General features: G+C 44.9%; 1 protein-coding gene across 1 annotated transcript in view; it reads left to right on the top strand.

Moving 5' to 3' along the window:
• The first annotated feature begins 3573 nt into the window (after positions 1-3573).
• Positions 3574-25680, top strand: part of STAC (SH3 and cysteine rich domain) — a 77811-nt gene continuing 55704 nt past the window's right edge. The window contains exon 1 of the mRNA XM_083405085.1: positions 3574-4212. Coding sequence (XP_083261211.1) covers positions 4096-4212 — 117 coding nt within the window. The 5' untranslated portion in view covers positions 3574-4095. The remainder of the gene's footprint in view (positions 4213-25680) is intronic.

Genomic DNA, 25680 nt, shown 5'->3' with positions numbered 1-25680 from the left:
GTTGGCCACTGGACAAGATGGACCTTTGCCTGATCCGGAAGGCTCTTCTGCTCCTATGTAAGGCTATGGCAGCTTGCTGTTTTGCAGTTCTGCCCTACATTTATTGACTGTTAACAGATCTGTTGGGTGCCATATGTATTGTGAATTCTTTCTGCAGCTCTTTGCTTAACAGTGAAAAAGCTTTTTATTTAATTGCCAGATCTGACAATCCAAACAAGAGTTTCAATGTCATGCTGATCCTCTTCCTGCCTTCTGCCTCATATAAATCATCAGTATTATGCAGTTCAGTTTGTGGATGCTTTTTAAACAATGCACATGGCTAAACAAGCTGCATTAATAATGAGGCTGCTGTAGATTAAAAAAAAAAAAATGTCAGGATTGGGGAAAAGAATCTAAGCTCTCTCTTTGTCCATGGTTTGAAGTGAGTTTGCAAACCATGGCTTAGAGGTTTGAGCTAACTTCAGAAACCTGATTTTGAAATCACAGGAAACTATGGTCACAGCAAACAGGAAATAGAGGGTGGAATTTGAGTGAGAGGACGGAGGTAAAGGATGCAAGCAATTCTCCAAACCAGTGGCATAGCGTGGGGGGTGCAGGGGGGGCTGGCAGCACTGGGCGCAACATCTGGGGGGGGCGCTCGCACTCGCAGCTCTCTGCCCCCTGCTAAAATCCACGGGTTAGGGGGCGCAAATTACTTGCCTTGCCCCGGGTGCTGACAACCCACGCTACGCCACTGCTCCAAACAATGGTCTTTAGAAGAGCCTCTGAAGTGAATCATAGAGGGAGCGAGCAAGAACAAAATAAAGAATGTGTATTAATACCAGAAGCCTGCATAACAGAGGTCATATGCTTTAGTAAATCTCCTGAGTGCTAGCATTGTCACTGTAGCAACCTGTAGACACTGCCCTATGAAGCACAGGCATGCCTTACTTGACCTTTCCATGGCCCTTGTGGATCTTCATCCCCAACCAGGGACAGCAATAACCGATGATACCTTTTTGCATGCAGTTACTGTTGCCTGCTTCACACTAAACGGCATCCCTCAGTGCTCATGCACTGTGACATGTGAGGAAATAAGCATCATCCTTTGTCACAGGCTTTGTCTCATCAGTGCTTATTTGTCCGTAGATCCTGCAGCTATAATAGCACAGCTCACATAAATCATAAATCATTGTAGAGTTGGAAGAAACCCCAAGATGGGTGACACCTGGCTTGAGAGCAGTACATGTGAAAAGGATCTAGGAGTCTTGGTTGACCACAAACTTGACATGAGCCAACAGTGTGACGCGGCAGCTAAAAAAGCCAACGCAATTCTGGGCTGTATCAATAGGAGTATAGCATCTAGATCAAGGGAAGTAATAGTGCCACTGTATTCTGCTCTGGTCAGACCTCACCTGGAGTACTGTGTCCAGTTTTGGGCACCACAGTTCAAGAAGGACACTGACAAACTGGAACGTGTCCAGAGGAGGGCAACCAAAATGGTCAAAGGCCTGGAAACGATGCCTTATGAGGAACGGCTAAGGGAGCTGGGCATGTTTAGCCTGGAGAAGAGGAGGTTAAGGGGTGATATGATAGCCATGTTCAAATATATAAAAGGATGTCACATAGAGGAGGGAGAAAGGTTGTTTTCTGCTGCTCCAGAGAAGCGGACACGGAGCAATGGATCTAAACTACAAGAAAGAAGATTCCACCTAAACATTAGGAAAAACTTCCTGACAGTAAGAGCTGTTCAACAGTGGAATTTGCTGCCAAGGAGTGTGGTGGAGTCTCCTTCCTTGGAGGTCTTTAAGCAGAGGCTTGACAACCATATGTCAGGAGTGCTCTGATGGTGTTTCCTGCTTGGCAGGGGGTTGGACTCGATGGCCTTTGTGGTCTCTTCCAACTCTATGATTCTATGATTCTAGTCCAATCCCCTACAATGCAGGAATCTCAGCTAAAGCATCCATGACAGATGGTCATCCAATCTTTGCGGTTAACAGGAAGTCATATAACCACCTAGCAGAAGAAAAGTTCAACAGACATCGTCTAACCTCCGCAGAAGCATTGTGCAAGTAAGTCAGGCCAAATGCTTCAAAAGCAGGTCATCTGAGGGAGCCTAGAGTGAGGTTAATAAAGGCTATTGCCCTTCCTTATCCTCATCCGCCTTGCCTTTTTGTCCAGAATGGGTAACTTCATGATTAGCTTTTGCCTACAAATTAGAAGACCTGAGTTCAAATCCTTTTTCAGCCATGAAGCTCACAGGACTGTGTTGTGTGAATAAAAGGAATGTGAGTCACATTTACATCAGTCTGAGCTCCTTGAAGGGGAAGGAGGAGCTATCAGAGCAATAAACGTATTATTTTAAATCATCCCTATTGCGCACTTGCTGTTGCCTGATTCTATACTAATGTACTTTGAAGGAAGTTTAGCTGGCTTAATGGGATGTGCTCCTTGCAGCACATGGCAAGAAGCACAACTGACATCAGTGGGATTTATTTTCTAGTAAACATGAAAAGAACCAGGCTGCACATCCCATAAGGGGTGGTTACACATGTACCAGCAGGTACCTGAGCCTGCCCTCCAGTGGGTTGGACTAGATGACCTTCACAGTCCCTTCCAGCTCTACAGTTCTATGATTCTAGGCTGCATCAACAGAAGTCAAGGGAAATAGCAGACCATTGGTCAGGCCACAACTGGAGTACTGTGTCCAGTTCTGTGCGCCACAATTTTAAAAAGTATATTGACAAGCTGGAATGTGTGCAGAGGACAACGACCAGGATGATCAAGGGTGTGGAAACCAAGCCTTATGAGGAATGGTTGGGGGAGCTGGGCATGTTCAGCCTGGGGAAAGGGAGATCCAGAATCAATATGATAGCCATGTCAAAAACAGTGGTTAAGAACTTAATTCGTTCTGGAGGTCCATTCTTAACCTGGAACTGTTCTTAACTTGAAGCACCACTGTAGCTAATGGGGCCTCCTGCTGCCGCAGCACGATTTCTGTTCTCATCCTGAAGCAAACTTCTTAACCCAAGGTACTATTTCTGGGTTAGCGGAGTCTGTAACCTGAATCGTCTGTAACCTGAAGCGTATGTAACCTGAGGTACCACTGTAGCTAAAAAGGGAAGATGGGGAGCAAGTTTGTTTTCTCCTGCTCCGGAGGCCAGGATCCCAACCAATGGATTCAAGTTACAAGTGGGAAGAATTATATATATATAAATTCAATAAACAACAACAAGAGGGAAGATTCCAAGTCAATCTCCGGAAGAACTTTCTGACAGTAAAGCTCCGAAGGTGATGGACTCTCCTCCCTTGGAGATGTCTAAGCAGAATTCGGATGGCCACCTGTCGTGTACAATCTGGTTGAGATGCCTGCCTCGCAGGGGGTTGGACTAGATGACCCTCGGGACCCCTTGCGACAGCAAGAAAAGCGTGGTCCAGACTGGAGAAAGTCTTGCGACAGCAAGAAAAGCGTGGTCCAGACTGGAGAAAGACAAGCGTGGTCCAGAATGCAGAAAGACGAGCGTGATCCAGAATGTGATCCACAGCGGCGGAGGCAGCAGGAGCAGCAGCCGTGGGCTCGTCCTCCCGCCCTCCGCTTTGGCGGGGGCTCCTCCGGCCGCGCGGCGTGGGGCTGCACATGGCTCCCCTTCCACTACTACGGCGGCACATGCTTCTTCCGCGCCAGGCGCCCGGGCTCCTCCTCCTCCTCCCCGCTCCTTCGGCGGCTCCACGCGTTACGCGCCGGCTCACTCCCCGCTCGGCGCTCGGCCGCTCGGCACGCCTCGCCCGGCGGACGCGGGGAGAAGGCGCGGGGCAGTTTCCCCGCCCGTAGAGAGAGCTATCCATAACTTGCAGCGGGGCGTGTGTGTGTGTGTGGAGGAGAAGACGAGGAGGAGGGCAGAGGAGGAGGAGGAGGAAGGCGGGGGAGGCGGGCAGCCTTTTTTGGGGAGGCGGCGAGGAGCTCCCCCACTTGCGAATAAGACCCGCGCCGCGCCGCCGGAGGAGAGTTCCTTCGCCGGGCAGGAATGGCCAAGCCGGAGCACGTGAAATAAACAAGCGGCTCCCGGAGCTCTCGCCGCCTCCCCAGACGGAGGCTTTTCCGTCCGAGAGGCCAACATGATTCCGCCCAGCGACGCGACACAAGTCAGCCCGGAGGACGTGGAGAAGGACCGCGACCCGGAGAGCCCCGAGCAGCCGCCTTCGCCTGCCTCCACCACCAGCCAGGAATCCAAGGTCGGTCCCGCTCGCTCCCATCCGTGGATCCCTGTTCGGAGAGGGGATCGATCTCTCTCCATGGCCAGGCGCGCTTACGTGCCCGTCCTCCTTTTGCGCCTGCAAAAATGTCTTTGAGGTGGGATCTCGCCATTCACCTGGCGGAGCTGGGGAAAAACGGGGGGCGGGGGGGGGTACCTGGCTGGTTTTAGGAATTAGTTTGCTTATTGCATTTTTTTTCTGGAGGGAGAGGTTTCAAAGCACTCTGTCAGACCATTCCTCTGTTTGGCACTCCGGTTGCTCCGGCATCACGTGTTGATCCTCATGAAATAGACTGTGACAGATTTATTATAGGAAAGTTGCCTGTGTGTGTGTATGTTAAAAAATGTCTTTCCAGGAACTTTGCCATTCAGCTGATAAATAGGTCAGTAGCTGAAGTCTAGCTGAAGAGCTGCTATTGTAGGGGAAGAACTGCCATCCATAATAATAATAATAATAATAATAATAATAATAATTTTATTATCTGGTACCCCGCCCATCAGAGTGGGTTGCCCCAGCCACTCTGGGCTGCTTCCAACATATATAAAGAGCATGATAAACAGGACCACCCCCCTCTTGCCTCCCCCAAAATCATATTTTATTGGCCTGGTTTGGCTTACCTGATTTAGGAAAATGATGCTTCTGTTCTGCGTTCCATCCCTCAAAATTAAGTGATGTAATAGGTAAGAAGTTTTGGAGTGGATTACCTGAATTAGAAACAAAGATCTGTAAGTGAGCAGAAGGAAGAGAGATGAGCAGAACAAGGGTGCTCTTCTGTTTAATGGGAGCATGACGTAAGGGACAGGAGTTACCTAAAACAACTTGTTAGCTATTAGTGTTGCTGCTGATAAACACAACTTCTCATAGACCTTGTGCCCTGGTATTTAACAGAAGACCGACCAGCACATTTGCCATAGCGGATTTTAGTGATGTGATGTGCCACAATTCTTTGGCACGCCCTTTGAAAAGGATTGCAGCATCTTCCGAAATGAGCACCTTGCCATTTTACAGTCACCCCCTCCTGTTACAAGTGGAATAGATTTGGAACGCTCCTCCAGAATAGTATTACTATTAGTAGGGTAAAATGGATAATGGTCGCTGTAGCCACCTTGACAGGCCTTGAGCATCCTCGTGGAAGTTGATATGATCCTAACTGGCACTTCAAAGGTGGTACTCAGCAGGATGGAAGTTTGTGCTTTGAATGAGGAGGTCATGTGGACAAATGGACTTGCCACCATGCCGTCAAAGAGGGATTGTGCATTGCTTGTGGCTACAGCACCGTACAGTCTTGATTATAGCTATTGATGTGTTACTTTCTTCCAAATCTATGGGAGATATATATGAGTCAGTGGCAATTGATGACAGGGTTGCAGCCTAAACTCGGGAAATATAAATAGGGTTTCATTTTCTACTTACCTTTCATAGTAACTAACTATGACAGGCATGTCCAAAGTCCGTTTCGGGGGCCTAGTTTGGCCCGCCGGTCAATTTAATCTGGCCCTTGTGGCAGTTTTTTTCCTGGGGTAAAATCCTTAAAAAACCTCAACAACTTCAATCCTAAAAGAAGCTCAACAATTTTGGGGTAAAAATAATAAAAAAAGCTCAAGAACTTCAATCCTAAAAAAAGGTCAACAACTTGGTCCAAGCCCCCACGGCCCTTCACTTCATCAAATCTGGCCCTCTTTGGAAAAAGTTTGGACACCACTGAACTATGATTTGATGTGGAGGGGTGTATGCATGTTGGGCACAAAGCAAAATATTTTAGATCATAGAATCATAGGATTGTAGAGTTGGAAGGTTCACTGAGGATCATCTAGCCCAACCCCCTGCAATGCGGGAATATGCAGCTGTCCCATACAGGGATCGAACCTGCAACCTTGGCATTATCAGAACCACACTCTAACCAACTGAGCTATCCAGGAAATATTGTGTATGAATATATTTCACACAATGCAGAGTTCATTGTGTGTACCCACCTCTCAAAATACACACGTGGAGTGTTAAAACATAAATGTAAGCACTAGTGTGTTGTTGGACCTTCAGGCTTTGATGCAAGGTCTCAAATGCTAGTAATTTTGCTTTCAGACAGACACAATAGTTCTTAAAAACTCAAAAGGGCTTTTAAACATCAGGTATTGTTTAGTAGCATATTTGTGGAGTACTTTTGGTGTTTTCTTCTAATGAAGAATGTAAAATGTACTACTAGTTTTGTTGTGGTATAACAATGTGATGCCAGTATTCCAACTAAGTTTGCTAATATTCATACAACAGTCGAAAACAAAATTAGGAGGAGTGAAATAATCTCTTTCCAATTTCAGATTTGCATTTGGAAATACACATTTTAAAGATCTGTATTCTTATTTGGTCAGTTTTTTCATTTAGGCAAAATTAAAATGTTGGCTCCACAAATAATCAACAGTTTGAAACTAATCGCCATTGAAACCAATTTCAGTCAGTGTTACACCCTCCAATGTTAAATCTGGAAAGAAATGATAAACTACATGGGGCACTCTGGAGTTTGTTTCTTATCAGGTGGGAAACCATGGCCTTTCTGAAATATCCATACTAGTTTTCCTTTTGGTAATTGGCTCAAACAAACACATGTTGGGGTTGTGCTATTAGTACACATCTGCAGCCATTGATGGCAAAGTTTTACATATGTTCATTTTATTGAAAATATTAAAGGGTGGCAGCCAGTCCCAGACTGGTGACCTTTGATGTTATATCAATCAATCAATTTATTACGGTCACAGACCACGCAGCCGGCACGCATGTCCCTTTTCGCAGGAGAAGGCAAGCATGTTGCAAACACTTTCACTCCATTCTGGCCCCCTGCGCCTTCGGGCGGCCCCCTTGCTCCTCACCTGCAGAGCCTTTGATGTTATACAGCACAACAGGGGAAGGTTTCAAGATAAGGGGAAAGGGAAAATGTCTCCTTTTTCTTCATCCATCCTGAAACTTTATCCACTCCACTGTGAATCCCAGAATGCTCTCCAATGGCCCCTGTTCTATCTTGGCCAGGGGCATTCGTGTTAGAGGGTTGGAGAACAGAAACATGCCCCCCCCCCAAAAAAAATGTTTCAGATCCCTGCTGGTTACTGCTTAATCTGAAATTGCTTTATACTCCCGCTTTGTAGATAAATAATTAGGGGAGGGAAGAACAGTACACTGCTTCCTCTTCCATAGCCACAAGTGTAACAGGCAGATATCATAACTGGATGTTTTGTTTCCATGGGTGCAACACTCATGTGGCAGCTTTTGTTTTTGGAGTACAGATCCCAGGTTTAAGGGCAAAGTCAGGCAGTTTTTATAGTGGTGCACTTTGTAAACACAGCACTAAGGCGGCGGCTTCTGCAATTCCGTGGCTGCCTTTTGGCCTTAACTCTAAGACCTGCGCTCCAGGGCGGCTGCTCCTACAGGTCCTTTACATGTGTGGTCCTAGCACTGTTTCATGGAAACATGCGAAAGCAACTGTTCTTGTAGATCTTCTTACTTCCTTCTGGCCTTAGAAAGAAGGCCGGGAGAGAGCCAAGAACACAGTGGGCACTTTTTCGCTTTCTGAGAAAAGTTCTTTGAAATAAATGAGGCTTATTGCCAAGTACCTGTCATTTGAGAAGGGATTGCAAGTGATCCTTGGTGCAATTATTTTCAAATTACTGTTTAATGGATAGTTGCAATCGGACACTTTTTCATAACTCTTCCCTCACTCCTGCCCCATTCAACCTACATCATTTATAATTAGATTTTCTGAATGTCTCTTGCGGGATCTAATCCCTTGCGAAGTCTGTGGACTTTCACTGTTGCAGAGATTTGAACCTGGCCTAGTCAAGTATTCCAACCACTATACCATGCAAAAACGGTAGGACTACAACTATCAAACCTGACCATTGGTCACACTGACTGGGGCTGATGGGAATGGAAGACCAACACATCTGCAAGGCCACAGGTTCCCCATTCCTGCACTAAAAGGTAAAGGGTAAAGGACCCCTGGACAGTTAAGTCCAGCCAAAGGCAACTATGGGGTGCAGCGTTCATCTCGCTTTCGGGCCAAGGGAGCTAGCATTTGTCCATAGACAGCTTTCTGGGTCATGTGGCCAGCATGATTAAACCACTTCTGGCGCACCAGAACACCATGACGGAAACCAGAACACACGGAAATGCCGTTTACCTTCCTGCCACAGTGGTACCTATTTATCTACTTGCACTTGCGTGCTTTCAAACTGCTAGGTTGGCAGAAGCTGGGACAGAGCAGCGGGAGCTCACCCCATCACACAGATTAGAACCACTGCCCTTTCAATCGGCAAGCCCAAAAGGCTCAGTGGTTTAGACCTCTATCCCTCCACTAAACAGAATGCCAATCAGCAGAATCACTGAATTGTAGAATTGTAGAGTTGGAAGGGAGTTGCGAGGATCATTTAGTGCAACCCCCTGCAATGCTTTTGCCCAACGTGGGATTCAAATCCATGAGCCTGAGATTAGGAGTCTCAGGCTCTACCAACTTAACTACCAAGTTTTTCACCAGATGAATCACGTCCAGCTGCAGGTAGCAGATTTTAAGGTGGGTTAATACATCGATGCATTCAAACTCAAAGAGCATGCTGGCAAGAAACGTAAACTGGTCTCTCCTTTGCATTCCAGTTTTATTTTGTAAAGTAAGATTTCCCCACCCCCTTCCAAACATGCCCTCTCCAACTGTCAGGCTGCAGTCGAGATGAAGTCTTACCATGTGATGCTGTTGGTTGTGAGAAATGGCTGTGAGTTACAGATCAGCTTGAACTGGGGTGGGAGGTGGGACTGAGTTGTGCTAATTGCACCAATCTGTTTAAAACTCGTTTTGATACTGTATTTTTAAATTGATGTAACTCACCCTAGTGAGTTTGGCCGCTGCACTCCAGAAGTATGCAAAGCTGAAGAGCCCAAGGCAGGGGCTGATGGGAAACAAAGCAAGCTGGGGAGAATCGATGTGGCTTGCTTGCTCATCTGCAAGTTGTCTAAAACAAACCGTGGCTTAGGGTTACTTGCAAATGAAACCTATTGACGTTTGTTTTAAAACACTTGCAGCCTGCCTAGTTAACCTTGATCCTTTAAGGAAGCAATCCTAACCACACATACTTGGTTATGAATTCTCCATCACCCTAAGCAAATGTGTCTTGGATTTAGGTATGATTCTCCCCAAAATTACAGGCCAGATTCTACTGCCCTTATTCAAATTACTGGTGAGTACCAGTATGCTGACAGCTGATTAGCATTTCACACAACACGCCACCTGCTTCATTCTGAGTGCATTTATTAGTATTGACTCCAGTCCATAAAACTGCCAAGGGTCACACAACTTGATCTGCCTTAATTGGTTGAATGAAGTCTAACTTGCACTTCAGTAACAGACACCCCTGAGGTTGCATGGTTGTACTCTGTTTACTATCACATCGTACCTTACTGCTGTATGTGACATACACCTGGCACACAAAACCTAAAACTAAAAAGCTATGGTTTGCAGAAGCTAGGGAGGTGTTTGCCAATGTTGTTGTTGTTGTTGTTGTTGTTTAGTCGTTTAGTCGTGTCCGACTCTTCGTGACCCCATGGACCAGAGCACACCAGGCACTCCTGTCCTCCACTGCCTCCCGCAGTTTGGTCAAACTCATACTGGTAACATCGAAAACACTATCCAACCATCTCATCCTCTGTCACCCCCTTCTCCTTGTTCCCTCCATCTTTCCCAACATCAGGGTCTTCTCCAGGGAGTCTTCTCTTCTCATGAGGTGGCCAAAGTACTGGAGCCTCAGCTTCAGGATCTGTCCTTCCAGTGAGCACTCAGGGCTGATTTCCTTAAGAATGGAGAGGTTTGATCTTCTAGCAGTCCATGGGACTCAAGAGTCTCCTCCAGCACCATAATTCAAAAGCATCAATTCTTCGGCGATCAGCCTTCTTTATGGTCCAGCTCTCACTTCCATACATCACTACTGGGAAAACCATAGCTTTAACTATACAGACCTTTGTTGGCAAGGTGATGTCTCTACTTCTCAAGATGCTGTCTAGGTTTGTCATTGCCCTTCTCCCAAGGAGCAGGCGTCTTTTAATTTCATGGCTGCTGTCACCATCTGCAGTGATCATGGAGCCCAAGAAAGTAAAATCTCTCACTGCCTCCATTTCTTCCCCTTCTATTTGCCAGGAGGTGATGGGACCAGTGGCCATGATCTTCATTTTTTTTGATGTTGAGCTTCAGACCATATTTCACACTCTCCTCTTTCACCCTCATTAAAAGGTTCTTTAATTCCTCCTCACTTTCTGCCATCAAGGTTGTGTCATCTGCATATCGGAGGTTGTTGATATTTCTTCCGGCAATCTTAATTCCGGCTAGGGATTCATCCAGCCCAGCCTTTCGCATGATGAATTCTGCATATAATAAGCAGGGAGACAATATACAGCCTTGCCGTACTCCTTTCCCAATTTTGAAGTTTGCCAATAGACACTTACTATATTAGGACTTGGTCAGCAGCCTTCACCACTGCAACTGTTGCATTGTAGCTTAAAACCTGATCCTATGGAGACAGCATATTGGGCCATTAATATATCTGATCCCATTGCTAGCAACAATCCTGAATTATTTCTTTTAATTACTTTTATCTATTTGTTTGTCTGCCTGTCTGCTTCAGCTTATTATATAGGTGGTGGACTGGTCTTATCTATGTTCTATTGTATATAGGCATTTCTGCTATTTGACACGAATGCTTAACCTTTATAATATACAGTACTTGGGATATTTTTGTTGAGTTACTATTTGAAGTGCAGTGTTGATCTTGGATAATATTTGCTTGCTGCTTGCTCGTTCCCTTTTTAAGTTTTCGCATGATAGTTTATTACATGAAAGATTATAGATTTTACGGCTTGGTTTTGTGATTCTTCTATATCTTCTTCTATACATACAGTCCGTGGTTTGGTAGAGTTTGATGGGTCCAATTTGTATGTTTACCAATATTCTTAGGGATGGAGCAAATCCTGACTTCTGGAAGAGTTTTCAACTTTCCTCTTTCAGGAGAAATTGGCCAGTTAATGCTTTCTCCTATAACTTCTCATTCAAATCTTTCTACTTGTCTCTTCTGACTCCTGTCTCTTAAGCTTCAATTTAAAAATTATAACCCAAGGAATCATAGAAATTTATCTTGGCATTGTAATTATTGGAATATAATGATCTGTTCACAATTGCATCAGAGTTTTAGAGCGGTTTCTGTAGAATCCTACCACATTCATGCTAGATTTACCAGCGCTTTACTATGATTCAGTCATCCTATGAGAAGGGAAAGGGGTATTTTATTCTAAGTGAAGTCATACTAGGCTCCATGTCTGTTGTTGCTATCTGTCTGTCTTGAGAGACAATGGACCTCCAGGGTGAAGTCAAACCGCTGCTTTAGCAGCACAGAAGTGATCTCCCCAGGGCACAATCCTGGGCAGAGGGCATGGAAGTCCTGGGCTGCCCAGACAACAAGGCTCCACTCTCAGCTTCACTGATGTCCTCCAAAGGAAAGCAGAGCAATACGTTTAGCACCAGCTACAGGAGTTGCCAGAAGGAGGTGTACAAAGCACCATCCAACCGTCTTAGGGACTGCACTCTGGATTTACTCCCTAGTCTTTTCTTCTCTCAAAGATGACACACAAGGCAGGACCTGACTTCCTTCTCCTTGATGAGCTACCTTCTCAGGTTGATGAGCCCCATTTGCCCTCACTTCCCTCTTCAACACATTCAGAAACCACCTTCTTGACCATTGGACCCACTCTTGGTCCCATTAACCACCTTCACATGGTTTAGCTGGCCAGTCAAAGCTGTTCCCGAGGTGTGGCCGCTGTCGCATGCTGACAAGCAGAGGGCCTTTTTGGTTGTGGTGCCCACCCTGTGGAACACCCTCCCATCAGATGTCAAGGAAATAAACAACTATCTGACTTTTAGAAGAAGACACCTGAAGGCAGCCCTGTTTAGGGAAGTTTTTAATGTCTGATGTTTTATTGTATTTTTAATATTTTGTTGGAAGCCGCCCAGAGCGGCTGGGGAAACCCAGCCAGATGGGCAGGGTATACATAATAAATTATTATTACAGTGGTACCTTGGGTTACATACACTTCAGGTTACATACGCTTCAGGTTACAGACTCCGCTAACCCAGAAATAGTACCTCAGGTTAAGAACTTTGCTTCAGGATGAGAACAGAAATCACGCGGTGGCGGCAGTGGGAGGCCCCATTAGCTAAAGTGGTGCTTCAGGTTAAGAACAGTTTCAGGTTAAGAACAGACCTCCAGAACAAATTAAGTACTTAACTCGAGGTACCACTGTATTATTGACAGCTTCTGGGAGCTACAGGTGAGAGTTGAGTGCAGAGTCTTTAGAAAAATTCTAATCAAACTCTAACCAAGCGTTATGTTCCCAGCTTCTAATATGGTGATAGGGAGACTCCAGTGACCCTCAGGATATTGCTGGACTCCAGTTCCCATCAGCCCCAGTCATTGTGGCCAAAGGCCAGAGATTATGGGAGTTGGAGTCCAGCAACATCTGGAAGGTTGCAGATTCCTTGCTTATGTTTTAATGCATCCCCTATTGCATAAAATCAGGGTCTCCTTTCACAGCATGTGCCTCTTCCTACCCCCTTGTGCAAAATCCTAAAGCTGGCTGCTGTGAACATTTGTGCACTACAGCATGTTCTGGTTTTTGTTATTTGCAAAGCAATAAAAGTGTCTGAGTTCCTCACTTGACTAGGTCCAATTCAAAAAAAAGCATTGGAATGCCCTATGACTTCACTGCACCCACATAGCTCCCTTGGCAGGACACTTTCAGAGAGCAACTCCTGGAACGAGGGTTCAAGAATCATGCACTGACAGCAGCTCACTGCATACAGCCCTTTGGGAAGGACCACAGCTCAGTGGTAGAGCATCACTTTCCACACAGAATGCCCCATGTTCAGTCCCTGGAATCTCCAGGTAGGGATGGGTGAGACCCCTGGGCAGGACTACCCCTGATGTCATACTGATGCCAGGAGATTGGCAGCTGTCAAAGATTTGTGCAAAGCTTCCTAAAGCCCTATGCTCAGCACTTCCCAAGTGCAGCACTTCTGAAGGGCCTGGTCATCAGCTGCTTGTCGAGCTCTTGGAAAGCAGAGCGCAAGAGGCTCTGCAGGCACCACCAGCCAGAAGGACCTGCAAACCTGCTTTCAGTTGAGCCCCAGCCTTTCCTATCCCGCAAGTGGGTGGTGCTTGGCTGTAACAACCTTGCAGGCCACAGGCTGGAAGTTGCCCAGCCTTGTGTTGGAGCAGTTGAATTCAGAGAAGGTGCAGTATTCACATACAGTGATACCTCGGGTTACAGATGCTTCGGGTTACAGACGCTTCAGATTACAGACTCCACTAACCCAGAAATAGTACCTCGGGTTAAGAACTTTGCCCCAGGATGAGAACAGAAATCATGTGGCAGCAGTGGGAGGCCCCATTAGCTAAAGTGGTAAGTAAAGGTAAAGGGACCCCTGACCATTAGGTCCAGTCGTGGCCGACTCTGGGGTTGTGGCGCTCATCTCGCTTTGTTGGCCGAAGGAGCCGGCGTACAGCTTCTGGGTCATGTGGCTAGCATGACTAAGCCGCTTCTGGTGAACCAGAGCAACGCACAGAAACGCCGTTTACCTTCCCGCCAGAGTGGTACCTATTTATCTACTTGCACTTTGACGTGCTTTCGAACTGCTAGGTTGGCAGGAGCAGGGACCGAGCAACGGGAGCTCACTCCATCGCGGGGATTCGAACCGCCGACCTTCTGATCGGCAAGTCCTAGGCTCTGTGGTTTAAGCCACAGCGCCACCCGTGTCCCATCAGCTAAAGTGATACCTCAGGTTAAGAACAGTTCCAGGTTAAGTGCGGGCCTCCAGAACAAATTAAGTTCTTAACCTGAGGTACCACTGTATAAGCAAAGGGGGTTGGGGAGACATGGGAGAGAGTCACAGCCATTACCCTTCATAGCATTACCCTTCATAGCCCTTGCGCTGACCCATTACAAAGGGAGGGTCACTATTGTCTGTTCAGTTTCCTTAAGCCTCAGAGGAAGTGCCAGGTCAACACAATCCTGTCCCTGCCAGCAAGCATGCGGATTTCTAAAGGATGAGCTGTTCCTGAGCCAAAGGGGATTCCATGAGAAACCAGCTATAACTTAGCAGCTCAGCACAGTTCTAATGAAAGTATGAGACAGGTTCATTTACAGCCTATTGCAAACACTGACTTTCCCTAGACTGCTATGCATTTGTAGGCACACCCACCCACAAACTCATACCCCCATACGCTTAATGGATAGTAAATACATCCTAATAAAATTAAGTTTCCAATATAGATATGCAGAGAAGAACCAGCTCTTGAGCTAGATTATCTAGCTTGCAATCCTATTGAAGCTAATTGGTTTTAAGTCATGGCGTGTTTGACCGATAGAGTTGCATGGAGATTTCCCCTGCATAATAGAATTAATACCTTTAGAGTCTCTATTGGTGACGGATAGGTTACTAGCTACTGAATATTTTAAAAGGGCAAGGAAATGGCATGCAGACTATGTTCATCCATCCTTCAGTCTGCTGAGTAAACATTCAGCATGCAAACTTCAGTTTCAAGGAGGGAAACTCTTTTAAAAATATTCCCAAAGAAGATTTGAAAACAGCCAGCTCTTCCAAAGCTGTTTTCCATACGTCTGCATAAAATGGTGAGTACACATTGCGCATAAATGAGACTTCTTATACAGAGGAGGGGGTGAATTAGATACTAAACTGGACATACACACTGTGAACTTTTCAAGGTGTATCCATTCATCGAGCAAGGAAGAGCTGGTGTTTATCTATGAATAACTGATTTTAAACTTCTGTCTTGTTTGAGGTACCAGCGCCTCCCCCTCTTTACTTGTACATATTGCCTAGATTCGAATATTGTCTCACTAGCGAATGTTTCCATTTTATTTTATTTAAATATATTTTCATTGATTACTAATATATAACAACAATTACAAGAAAAAGATACAAAAGCAAAATCCCAACTAACCTGCCTCCAGGACAGATAAATCTTGTTAAGTTTGCCAAAGTTCAATCTGTGGTTATACATCTTCGCATTAATCAGTTCTTAGTGCATTTCCCCATTCCTTTTGTCACTTGACAGAGTCTGGTTTGTTTGTTTTTAAAAGAGAGTAGAAGTGTTGCACCAAAATGCTTCAATCTACTTTAATGCACAAAGCCGAATTTTCAATATGCAATTGAATCCTTCCTACAAAATGCTGTGCAAAACCCATGTTTATAGGCTTCAGACCTCTACCAAATCCTGGTAGCAGCCGGGCAAAGATGTTGCCTTCATGGCTTTTTTTTTTGGTCAACTTCCTAGAGGCTGACGGCTGTTTGCAGCAAAATATTGGATTAGATGTATGGGTACCAACAGGAGGGGGGGCAAGAGGGGGCAACCAGTGAACCCCCAGATGAACCATTATCACCAGATTCCCAGCTTTCTTACAAAATAAAAGTTTCTAGCGCTTGTAGAACCTGAGCTATGATGGGGGGAGAGATGTACAGACACTATTCTTCTCAATTTTGTGAGAAATCAGCCTGCTCCCCATAGGTTCCCTATCCTTGTATTAGAAACTCTAGTGCAGTAAAGCAAGTACAGTGGTACCTCAGGTTAAGAACTTAATTCGTTCTGGAGGTCTGTTGTTAACCTGGAACTGTTCTTAACCTGAGGTACCACTTTAGCTAATGGGGCCTCCCGCTGCTGCCGCGCGATTTCTGTTCTCATCCTGAAGCAAAGTTCTTAACCCGAAGTGCTATTTCTGGGTTAGCAGAGTCTGTAACCTGAAGTGTTTCTAACCTGAGGTACCACTGTACCTATTTTCACACAGGTGAACGTCCATTGGCAAGCCAAGCAGTAATACAGCGTGAGGGCACCAGACCAAAATTTGTATCAATCATTCTCAAAGGGTTACAGTGGCTCAGATATTAGGATGCCCTTCAGTGGTGCAGGTACATAATTTTAAACTCTGGACTACATGGTCTTATGCTCCTCCACTCTTGCACACCAAAACACTCACACACACACAGTGTGCTTGGGGTTGCATTTAAACCCATGCTCCTAGATAGCAATTTGAGGTCAATTTTTCATGACTGAACACCATTTCCCCTATATCTTGTGTTATACTCTGCAGCAGAAACCTATGCTGGATTCTCCACCATAAGACAGCAGAACCCCAAAGCTCTTGGTGCCCGTTTTAATTTCTTTGGCATCTGCTGCCAAATTCTCAGGGATCTGCCAAATTCTCTGGCATCTGCTGCCAAATTCTCAGGGATATTGAGGGCTATAGGAAATTCCTTGAGTTGAATCAGGCCCCCAGGCCAGGGTTTAGTCACCTCCCGTACTGCTTTTCAAAACTGTTTCTAAGTTCAAAGCCATTGGGTTCCAATGCAGTTGCCCCACTTAAAGCAGAGCTATGCCAGAATTTCTCAGAATAAAGTTTTGGGTAGGGGTAGGATTAAGTTATTCTGACTATTGAAGTCGATTTTTGCTCACCCTTAGGATAGGTTGTGAATTTTAGCTATGACAGGTTAAACCAGGGGTGTGGGGGCCATGCATGTGAGCTGTTGATGATGTTCTGCACACTCTTTCGAATGTGCTTAGAAACAGCCCTAATGTTAGGAAATCTTGATAAACAAAGATGCTCTCTCATGGGGAGGTTTCAAGATGTTTCCGCTTCCAAAGTGTCACTATTTTGTGGGTGAGGGTCAATTGCATATCTGCTAATTCTGGTTGTGCAAGTGGTTCTGATGCTCTTGTGCAGTAAAGCCACACACCCCAAAAAAGGACATTTTGTGGTAAGGGAAATGATAGAGAAAGACACTGGATGGTGTGGGATTGCAGTTCCTTGATACTGCATAGCCTCCATACAAACAAATCAGAATGAAAGCTGAATAAACTGCAGACACTGGATAACGCCCCTCAAACATTGTACAAACGGATCTGAATGAATGCTCAATAAACAGTGGGTATTCTATAGCATCTCTGCAAACTCTGTGGATGAATGCCCAATACACAGGTTGTAAGTGCATTCAGTTGAATGCACATTAAAATCCCCTTCTGGTTATACCTGTTACGTTAATTGCCCAAATATCTGAAGAGGAGCAGCTGGTGCAACCTAGGGTGCCCCCCCCCCACTTTAACCCTCCATGTGTTCATGTGAACAACTGCGCACAACTTTTGTCTTAAAGAACCACATCCTAGGCTTGTTTTCTCTTCACAAGGCTGAAAGCGCTTTGCGTCTTTCTACTTTGAGTTCCTTGCACGTGCAATAAACAAACTTGACATTGAAGGCTTTCATAGAAAGCTAGGGGTTTTCCACCTCTCCTCTCTTGCCATAAACCTGGTCTGTATGCTTGATAAGGTTGACTTCAATGAAATTCAAATGGGTAAGAAATAGTTACCCAAGGAATAGGTAGCGATTTGAAAAAGACTTGGGATAGGTGGAGCAGGAGGCATCCTTCCTGCAGTCTGGAATTCCCATGGCATTTAAACAAACCTAATGTGAGGTTGTTGATGCAAATTAGCAATCTTTCATGCAACCTTGTTATCCCTCGTCATGTAAACAAGCTCTAAAGTAGCTGTTTTATTAACTACTGCCATCAGGTTATTCCACCATCCTCAGGAGCTTTTGAGACACAGTTTGAATTCCTGAGTCAATCCATATATATATATATATATATATATATATAGGAGTGTCAGCGGCAGCTCAGGAGATATCCTTTGCTTGATGTAGATAAGCTTTTTAATGGCATTGGGAAATGGAGCATTATTCATACCTAACATGCACACTGCTTTATTAATGAGGCCCGTTTCAGTAAAGTCAACCATTCTGAATGGAAAGCAAAATACTGCTGACCTGGTGCACATGCCAATTAGGCACAGACTTCACGGGAGTAAAATGCTCGACTCTGGCTGACGTACGCTTTAGGGCTATTTTTTTCATAAAAATAGGAGAACAATCCTTTTGTGCATTGAAGGGTGGGGTGGGGTGGCTTTGTTATGATAAAGCAAGCCGTAACCTCGGTCACAGCAAAATGATGGGGATGCTGTTGAAAATGGTTATGAATCTCATATGTATGGCTTTCACAGTTCTCCTCCCCCCCCCCCAAATTAATCCACACAACAACCATGAGTGGGAATTTGAACCCTGGTCTCCCAGCTCCTAGTCCATGGGTAGGCAAACTAAGGCCCAGGGGCTGGATCCAGCCCAATTGCCTTCTGAATCCGGCCCGTGGACAGTCCGGGAATCAGCATGTTTTTACTTGAGTAGAATGTGTCCTTTTATTTATAATGCATCTCTGGGTTATTTGTGGGGCCTGCCTGGTGTTTTTACATGAGTAGAATGTGTGTTTTTATTTAAAATGCATTTCTGGGTTATTTGTGGGGCATAGGAATTCTTTCATATTTTTTTTCAAAATATAGTCCGGCCCCCCACAAGGTCTGAGAGACGGTGGACCGGCCCCCTGCTGAAAAAGTTTGCTGACCCCTGTACCTAGTCTCACACTCTAACACTGCACCATGCTGGTCCAACAATCTGACTCAGTATAAAGCAGCTTGCTATGTACTTAATTAAAAGAGATCAAAGCAATGAAGATTTGGACACTGTTCTAAACACCTACCTATGAAGATGGAGACCTAATTCATACATTACCAAAATGGCTTTCTTATGGGCTGGATCCTGTATCATTCAGATAGTGTTTGCACTATTAAGGTAAAGGGACCCCTGACCATTAGGTCCAGTCGCGGACAACTCTGGGGTTGTGGCACTCATCTCGCTTTACTGGCCGAGGGAACTTCTGGGTCATGTGGCCAGCATGACTAAGCCGCTTCTGGCGAATGAGAGCAGTGCACGAAAACGTGTATCTTCCTGCCGAAGCAGTGCCTATTTATCTACTTGCACTTTGATGTTCTTTTGAACTGCTAGGTGGGCAGGAGCAGGGACCAAACAATGGGAGCTCACCCCGTTGTGGGGATTTGAACCGCCGACCTTCTGATCGGCAAGCCCTAGGCTCAGTGGTTTAACCCACAGCGCCACCCATCCCTGTTTGCACTATTAGTTGCCACTTAAAACTGATGCTTAAAGCTGATACCATGAAGAACGGGTAAGTCACCCCTCGCATGCATGTGACAGATACACCCAAACACAACGCAGCTTTCATTTTAAACTAGGTTAGAATTACATGGTCCTCATAGACAAAACAGTGACTCTAAAGTTCATTTGTTTATATTAATTAAATTTGTATACCATCCTTCCTCTGACGTTCCCAGGGCGATTCACAACAGAAAAAAATACAAAATGAGAATACAAAATATATAATAAAACAGAAACAAACTGATAACCACACACACATTTTAAAAAGCCATAGAATGTTAATCAGGAGAATGCCTAACCGAATATAAATGTTTTCCCCTAATGAAGGCACCAGGCAAGCCTCCCTGGGGAGAGCATTCCACAAATCAGGAGCCACCACAGAAAAGGCCTGTTCTCGTGTTGCCACCCTCCAGATCTCTCGCGGAGGAGGCACACAAAGAAGTGTTTACATAGGGTAACATAGTACCTACTGTTATGTGATCCCATTTATCAGTTGCCATGTATCTCATTAAACCTCTGTTTGTTTGGGCAGTGGTGATCTCGGGTTTTTCGACAGAGCTTTATAGAAAACAGGGATGAGGTTTGCTTGTACGTTTCCCTTCAGCCTTGTTGAAAAGTTTGAAAAAGTGGACAGGAGGGGAGCTTTGAAACTAGCCAGACTGCCGGGTGCTCTTGTGGGCTTTATGCTAAGTCACAAAATAGTTTCACAGGACTTAACTGCTGTGCATGTTTTCACTAGCTCACTGCAATTAAGGTCAATTTTCAGTGTGGTGTTTTGTTTTGTTTTCCAAATGACAAGCATACCTAATTCCCTGGGACCCATGTAGCCAAGTTCTAATCCAGGCAGTGGCAAATTCAGCCCTCCAGATGTTTTGGGACTAGAATTCCCATCATCCCTGACCACTGGTCCTGTTAGCTAGGGATGGGAGTTGTAGTCCCAAAACATCTGGAGGGCCGAGTTTGCCTGTGCCTGTTCTAATCTGTCTCTCTTGCCTCCTCACTCTGTAGTCTTTATTCTCTTCTTTTTCTCACGCAGTGGGCATGGATGGATCCCTTGCAGAAAACAAAATTCCAAGTTCATGTCTTGTCAAGTGTCACGGAGCCTATAAAGAAGATGGATAGCCCTTTTTTAAATAGGAGAGGGATGTTTTATATGTGATTCTAGGCCTGCAGAGAACTGCCAGGCACAGTGGATGCCAAAGACTTGGCTGTTCTTTCTTACTTTTTTAAAACTGAGTCACGTATTCAAGAAAAACAAATTGATGCTTCTGCCTTGCTATGAGCAAGGGGAAATCTATCTCTGCTAGATGTTTGCTGCCCAGTACTTAATGTTTGACAAAGAAGCAGCTTTTCTTTCTTCAGTTGTAACCTTTCTTTATTTCCCAGACATTCATACTAACAAACCCTGAAACAATTATTTCTATTGTTTTTGTTGGTTGTTGCTTAGTACCAAATACTGAACAGATTAAGCAAGGGACAGGCACTAAAGCAGTATATACCATTCCCATGAATATTGGATACGGGCAGAGAGAGTTTTAAGTGACCAGCTTATAGAAAGGCATACGAGTCCTTTCCAGAGGAGATTGGTGGCAGATCAAAGTCCAATTAATGAATGTTGAGGAAGGGAGCTTATAATTCTTTAATTTGGTATAAAGTAATACAGTGGTACCTCGGGTTAAGTACTTAATTCGTTCCGGAGATCTGTTCTTAACCTGAAACTGTTCTTAACCTGAAGCACCACTTTAGCTAATGGGGCCTCCTGCTGCTGCCGCGCCGCCGGAGCCCGATTTCTGTTCCTATCCTGAAGCAAAGTTCTTAACCTGAAGCACTATTTCTCGGTTAGCAGAGTCTGTAACCTGAAGCGTATGTAACCCAAGGTACCACTGTATATGCTACATCTATTTTTTCCTATACTTTGTCCCTACCAGCTTCTAAGAGACAATTCATTTAGCTGGGGGTTATTGTTGCTCCAAATCCTACAAAAAGTGAGATTCGTAGATCAGCAAAGTGGTTGTTTGAGATGATGGCCCACATTGTCTCTCTGAAGACCGAATGTTTCTTTCCTAACTACTTGACCCAAAGAACAGAATGCAGCCCTGAAAGAGGGATAAGCATGTGGACAAGAGGTACAATAATAGCAGTGAAGGGATATTCTGAATCAAACCCAAATGTGAAATGCTCCCGCAACAGATACAAAAAATGTGTCCCTCCTTAAAGGAGAAGGGTTAGACCAGATTATGAAAATTCATCTCCCACCCACCATGATTTTAGTTTTGCGATTGTAAACATTTCAGATTCAGATCTATAACTTTTTGCCATTAGGCTTGGATGTAGGATTTGGAGAAACCCAACTGTGCTGCGAGCACGTTATCTTTAGCAGTTTCCAGACATGGGCTTAATACTGGAAATGGGTCATGCAAATATCACAAACAGGTCATTTGCAACAGGGTTTTGCTTTTAACTTAGCAGCTTCCCCCCAGAAAGAGTAAATCTGGATGGGTAAATGGGTGTGCAGGAATACAGACTGGCATTCTGTATGCCAACAGCCATCATGCGGATGCTACAAAAATGTGTATGCATGAGGAGCACCCAGCACACAACACATGCCCATCTGGAAGCAGACTTCGTTGTTGGAGATATTTCCCACCCCTCTTCTTCCTGTTTTAATACAGTTGTTACTTTGCTTCACTCAGTGGCGTAGCGTGGGTTGTCAGCACCCGGGGCAAGGCAAGTAATTTGCGCCCCCCTGCACCGTCCCTCCCCCAGATAGTCCCTCGCTCTCTCTCCGCACCGCACCGCACGCCTGGCACCCTCCCCTCCACAGTGGGCGGCGACCCGGCGGCTCGGATCGGATTCGCACAGCCAGCACTGCAGTGAGAGAGAGTGAGTGAGCCAGGTAGGGGCAGACAGCTGCGAGTGCGAGCGCCCCCCCCCCCCAGATGTTGCGCCCGGTGCGGCCGGCCCCCCCTGCACCCCCCACGCTACGCCACTGGCTTCACTTGCCCCTATTCCCTGTATTTGGTGGAACTCATCCAAATCCAAGAAGAAGAAGAAAATCAAGATGCTAGCAAAGACGGAATCAATATAAACAATTCTATGTTGGTGTGCCATAGTACGCATTAACTATACAAAGTGGCTCAGGAACCTGAATTAAATATCTCAGTCAGTTTCAGTGACTCTTAGCACTAAACTCAGATTTCTGATAACACAAGAGCGAAATGTGGTACCAGGGGCATAAAATTACGGACATACCGTATTTTTCGCTCTATAAGACGCACCAGACCACAAGACGCACCTAGTTTTTGGAGGAGGAAAACAAGAAAAAAAAATATTCTGAATCTCAGAAGCCAGAACAGCAAGAGGGATCATTGCGCAGTGAAAGCAGTGATCCCTCTTGCTGTTCTGGCTTCTGGGATAGCTGTGCAGCCTGAATTCGCTCCATAAGACGCACACACATTTCCCCTTACTTTTTAGGAGGGAAAAAGTGAGTCGTATAGAGCAAAAAAAAAGGTATATAAATTAAATCCTGTTCTCTATCCTACTTTACTCCTCCCCTGAAAAGCGTACTTTGAGAGAATTTCCATCAGTGTCCTTAAAAGTTCTGCCTCTCTTTTTAGCAGCAGACCTCTTTATAGGAATGACTGCTCTGCTGCTCTGTGTTTTCAAATGATAGTCCCTTTGGCTTCAGCTCCTGACCTCCATGGGATTGGCAGCAGAGTCAAATAAGCAATATTGCTCTGCGTAGCTTGTATATTCCTCACCGCCAGGAATGCCAGTTGCAGGATGTACCTGCTCAAACTCGGTTCCTTGTTCAGATCTGATTCAGAACTCAGTCTCTTAGCAACTTCATGACAAAAACGCTTGGATTCTAGTCCTCTGCCCAAGTTGCAAGAAAAGGTAAAGGAACTAGAAATGAGTAAACACAAATCAACACCTTCAGAACTATACAAAGAAAGGGCAAATGTGGAAAATAAATGGGTGGTAGGGAAGAAATTTAATTCAGGTTGCATTTAATGATGAATCAATCTAATTTGCATTTTATGAATCAATACACGAACTAAAACAAAATCATCCTTTGACATTTGCACTTCTGCAAATTCTTCAGTGCTGTTCTCCAGACAAGTAATGTGTATAAAAATGCATATGTTAAGAGTAATGCCCCAAATGCATATATTTGTGAGAATAAAAATAAGTTATACAGTGGTACCTCGGGTTAAGAACTTAATTCGTTCTGGAGGTCTGTTCTTAACCTGAAACTGTTCTTAACCTGAAGCACCACTTTAGCTAATGGGGCCTCCTGCTGCCGCTGCGCCGCCACTGCACAATTTCTGTTCTCATCCTTAAGCAAAGTTCTTACCCCGAGGTAATATTTCTGGGTTGGCGGAGTCTGTAACCTGAAGCGTATGTAACCTGAAGCGTATGTAACCCAAGGTGCCACTGTATTAGAGAGAACTGATTTGAAAAAAAATGAGTATGTTAGGCAAAATTGCATACAAAACTGTGTACATTAGGAAAGAGTCACTCTTAATTGCTAGTGAATTTTCATTAGATTAAAAATAATAATAATTCAGAAACTGATCTGAAAAGTGGAGAAATGAACTTAAGACTGGGAGAATAAGAAACTGAGAGAAACCAAAATTGCCTTCAGATATAATGGTAGTATTCAGCTTGACTGCATTAGACTACGTTCTTAATCTCACACACTACTGTTGTGTTAATATTAGGGCTTCCCCGTCTTTTAGGATATACTGTGGACACATAGGTAGTTAAAACAACACACAGCCCATAGACCAATTCAAATTGTTTTCTTCAGTGTAGTTTTTTGAACTACACCAGTATACTTGGAATGCTTGAGAGCTAAGCATGCAGGACCAATGGCTGACTGCTCACAGTAGTAATATATAAAAGTCCTGTTAACTGCAGTTGGATTGCTTCAGTGAGTTAGATGAAGAAGTCTGTTTTGCTCTTAGAAAGCCTAGGCCAGTCTTCCCCCAGCTGGTGCCTCCCAGATGTTTTAGACTACAAATCTCTTCAGCATATGCTTGATCTTACCAAATTTATCTTATGGATGGACATATACCTGAAGGAGCGTCTCCACCCCCATCGTTCTGCCCGGACGCTGAGGTCCAGCGCCGAGGGCCTTCTGGCAGTTCCCTCATTGCGAGAAGCAAAGCTACAGGGAACCAGGCAGAGGGCCTTCTCGGTAGTGGCGTCCGCCCTGTGGAACGCCCTCCCATCAGATGCCAAAGCGATAAATAACTACCTGACATTTAGAAGACATCTTAAGGCAGCCCTGTCCAGGGAAGTTTTTAATCTTTGATATTTTACTGTATTTTTTGTTTCTATGGAAGCCGCCCAGAGTGGCTGGGGAGGCCCAGCCAGATGGGCGGGGTACAAATAATAAATTATTATTATTAAATTATTATAAAAGCAAGACATGTGTAGATAACAAGGGAACCGACTTGGGCCCCAGGTTATGGGTGCCCAGTGTGCACAATGTCATGACCTCATGTTGCAACGTGACGTCACAATCTCACATGCTCCCCAGCCTCGGAACCTGACTTCCAATGGCACTCGCAAGACCTCAGAAAGCATCTCCAAGGTCTTGCGATGCCTTAGAGATGTTTTCTGTGGTCCTGCAATACCTCGGAGGTGACTCCTGGTGCTTCAAAATTTGCGTCAGGGCCCCTGCGGTGTGGGTGCTGAGCACCCACTACAAAAATTTGTGGGTGCTCAGACACCCAGACTTCCTTATAGTTGGCACCCCTGATAGTTAAGGAAGCCCTTTAGATAACCTGGTCCAGAATAATTTTGAGCCTCTTTTATCTTAGCTACCTTAGATGAAACGCAAAATGTTATAAAGCACAAACATGAGCCTCAGAAGCCGGGCCATAATAATAATAATAATAATTATTATTATTATTATTATTATTATTATTTATACCCCACCCATCTGGCTGATTTTCCCCAGCCACTCTGGCCTCACTTTCCAGAGGACTTTGCTGGAACTGCCACCTCTAAAGCAGACACAAAAGCAAATTGTAAAGGGGGCATAATTTATGCTACAAGTAAGCATTAATTTAGGGTTTGTTTTCTTTTGTTTAATGCAAGTAACAGCAAAAACAAGCACCTTATCGTTCTCTCTGGTCATGCATTTGCTCTCATTTCACATCCTTGAAAAAGCACACAGAGAGTGCAAACTGACCTAAGACAACAAGTAAAAATGACTCATAAAGGGGATTGTGTACAGAGTATCTTTTATGCAAACAGTTAGAAAGGAAGTGCTACAGAGTGGAGAATTAA

The sequence above is a fragment of the Podarcis tiliguerta genome (genome assembly GCF_965153285.1).
Source record: "Podarcis tiliguerta genome assembly, chromosome: 12".
In the NCBI taxonomy this organism is placed as follows: domain Eukaryota; kingdom Metazoa; phylum Chordata; class Lepidosauria; order Squamata; family Lacertidae; genus Podarcis; species Podarcis tiliguerta.
Note: the sequence above shows the minus strand (reverse complement) of the source record. Positions and strands in the feature narration are given on the sequence as shown.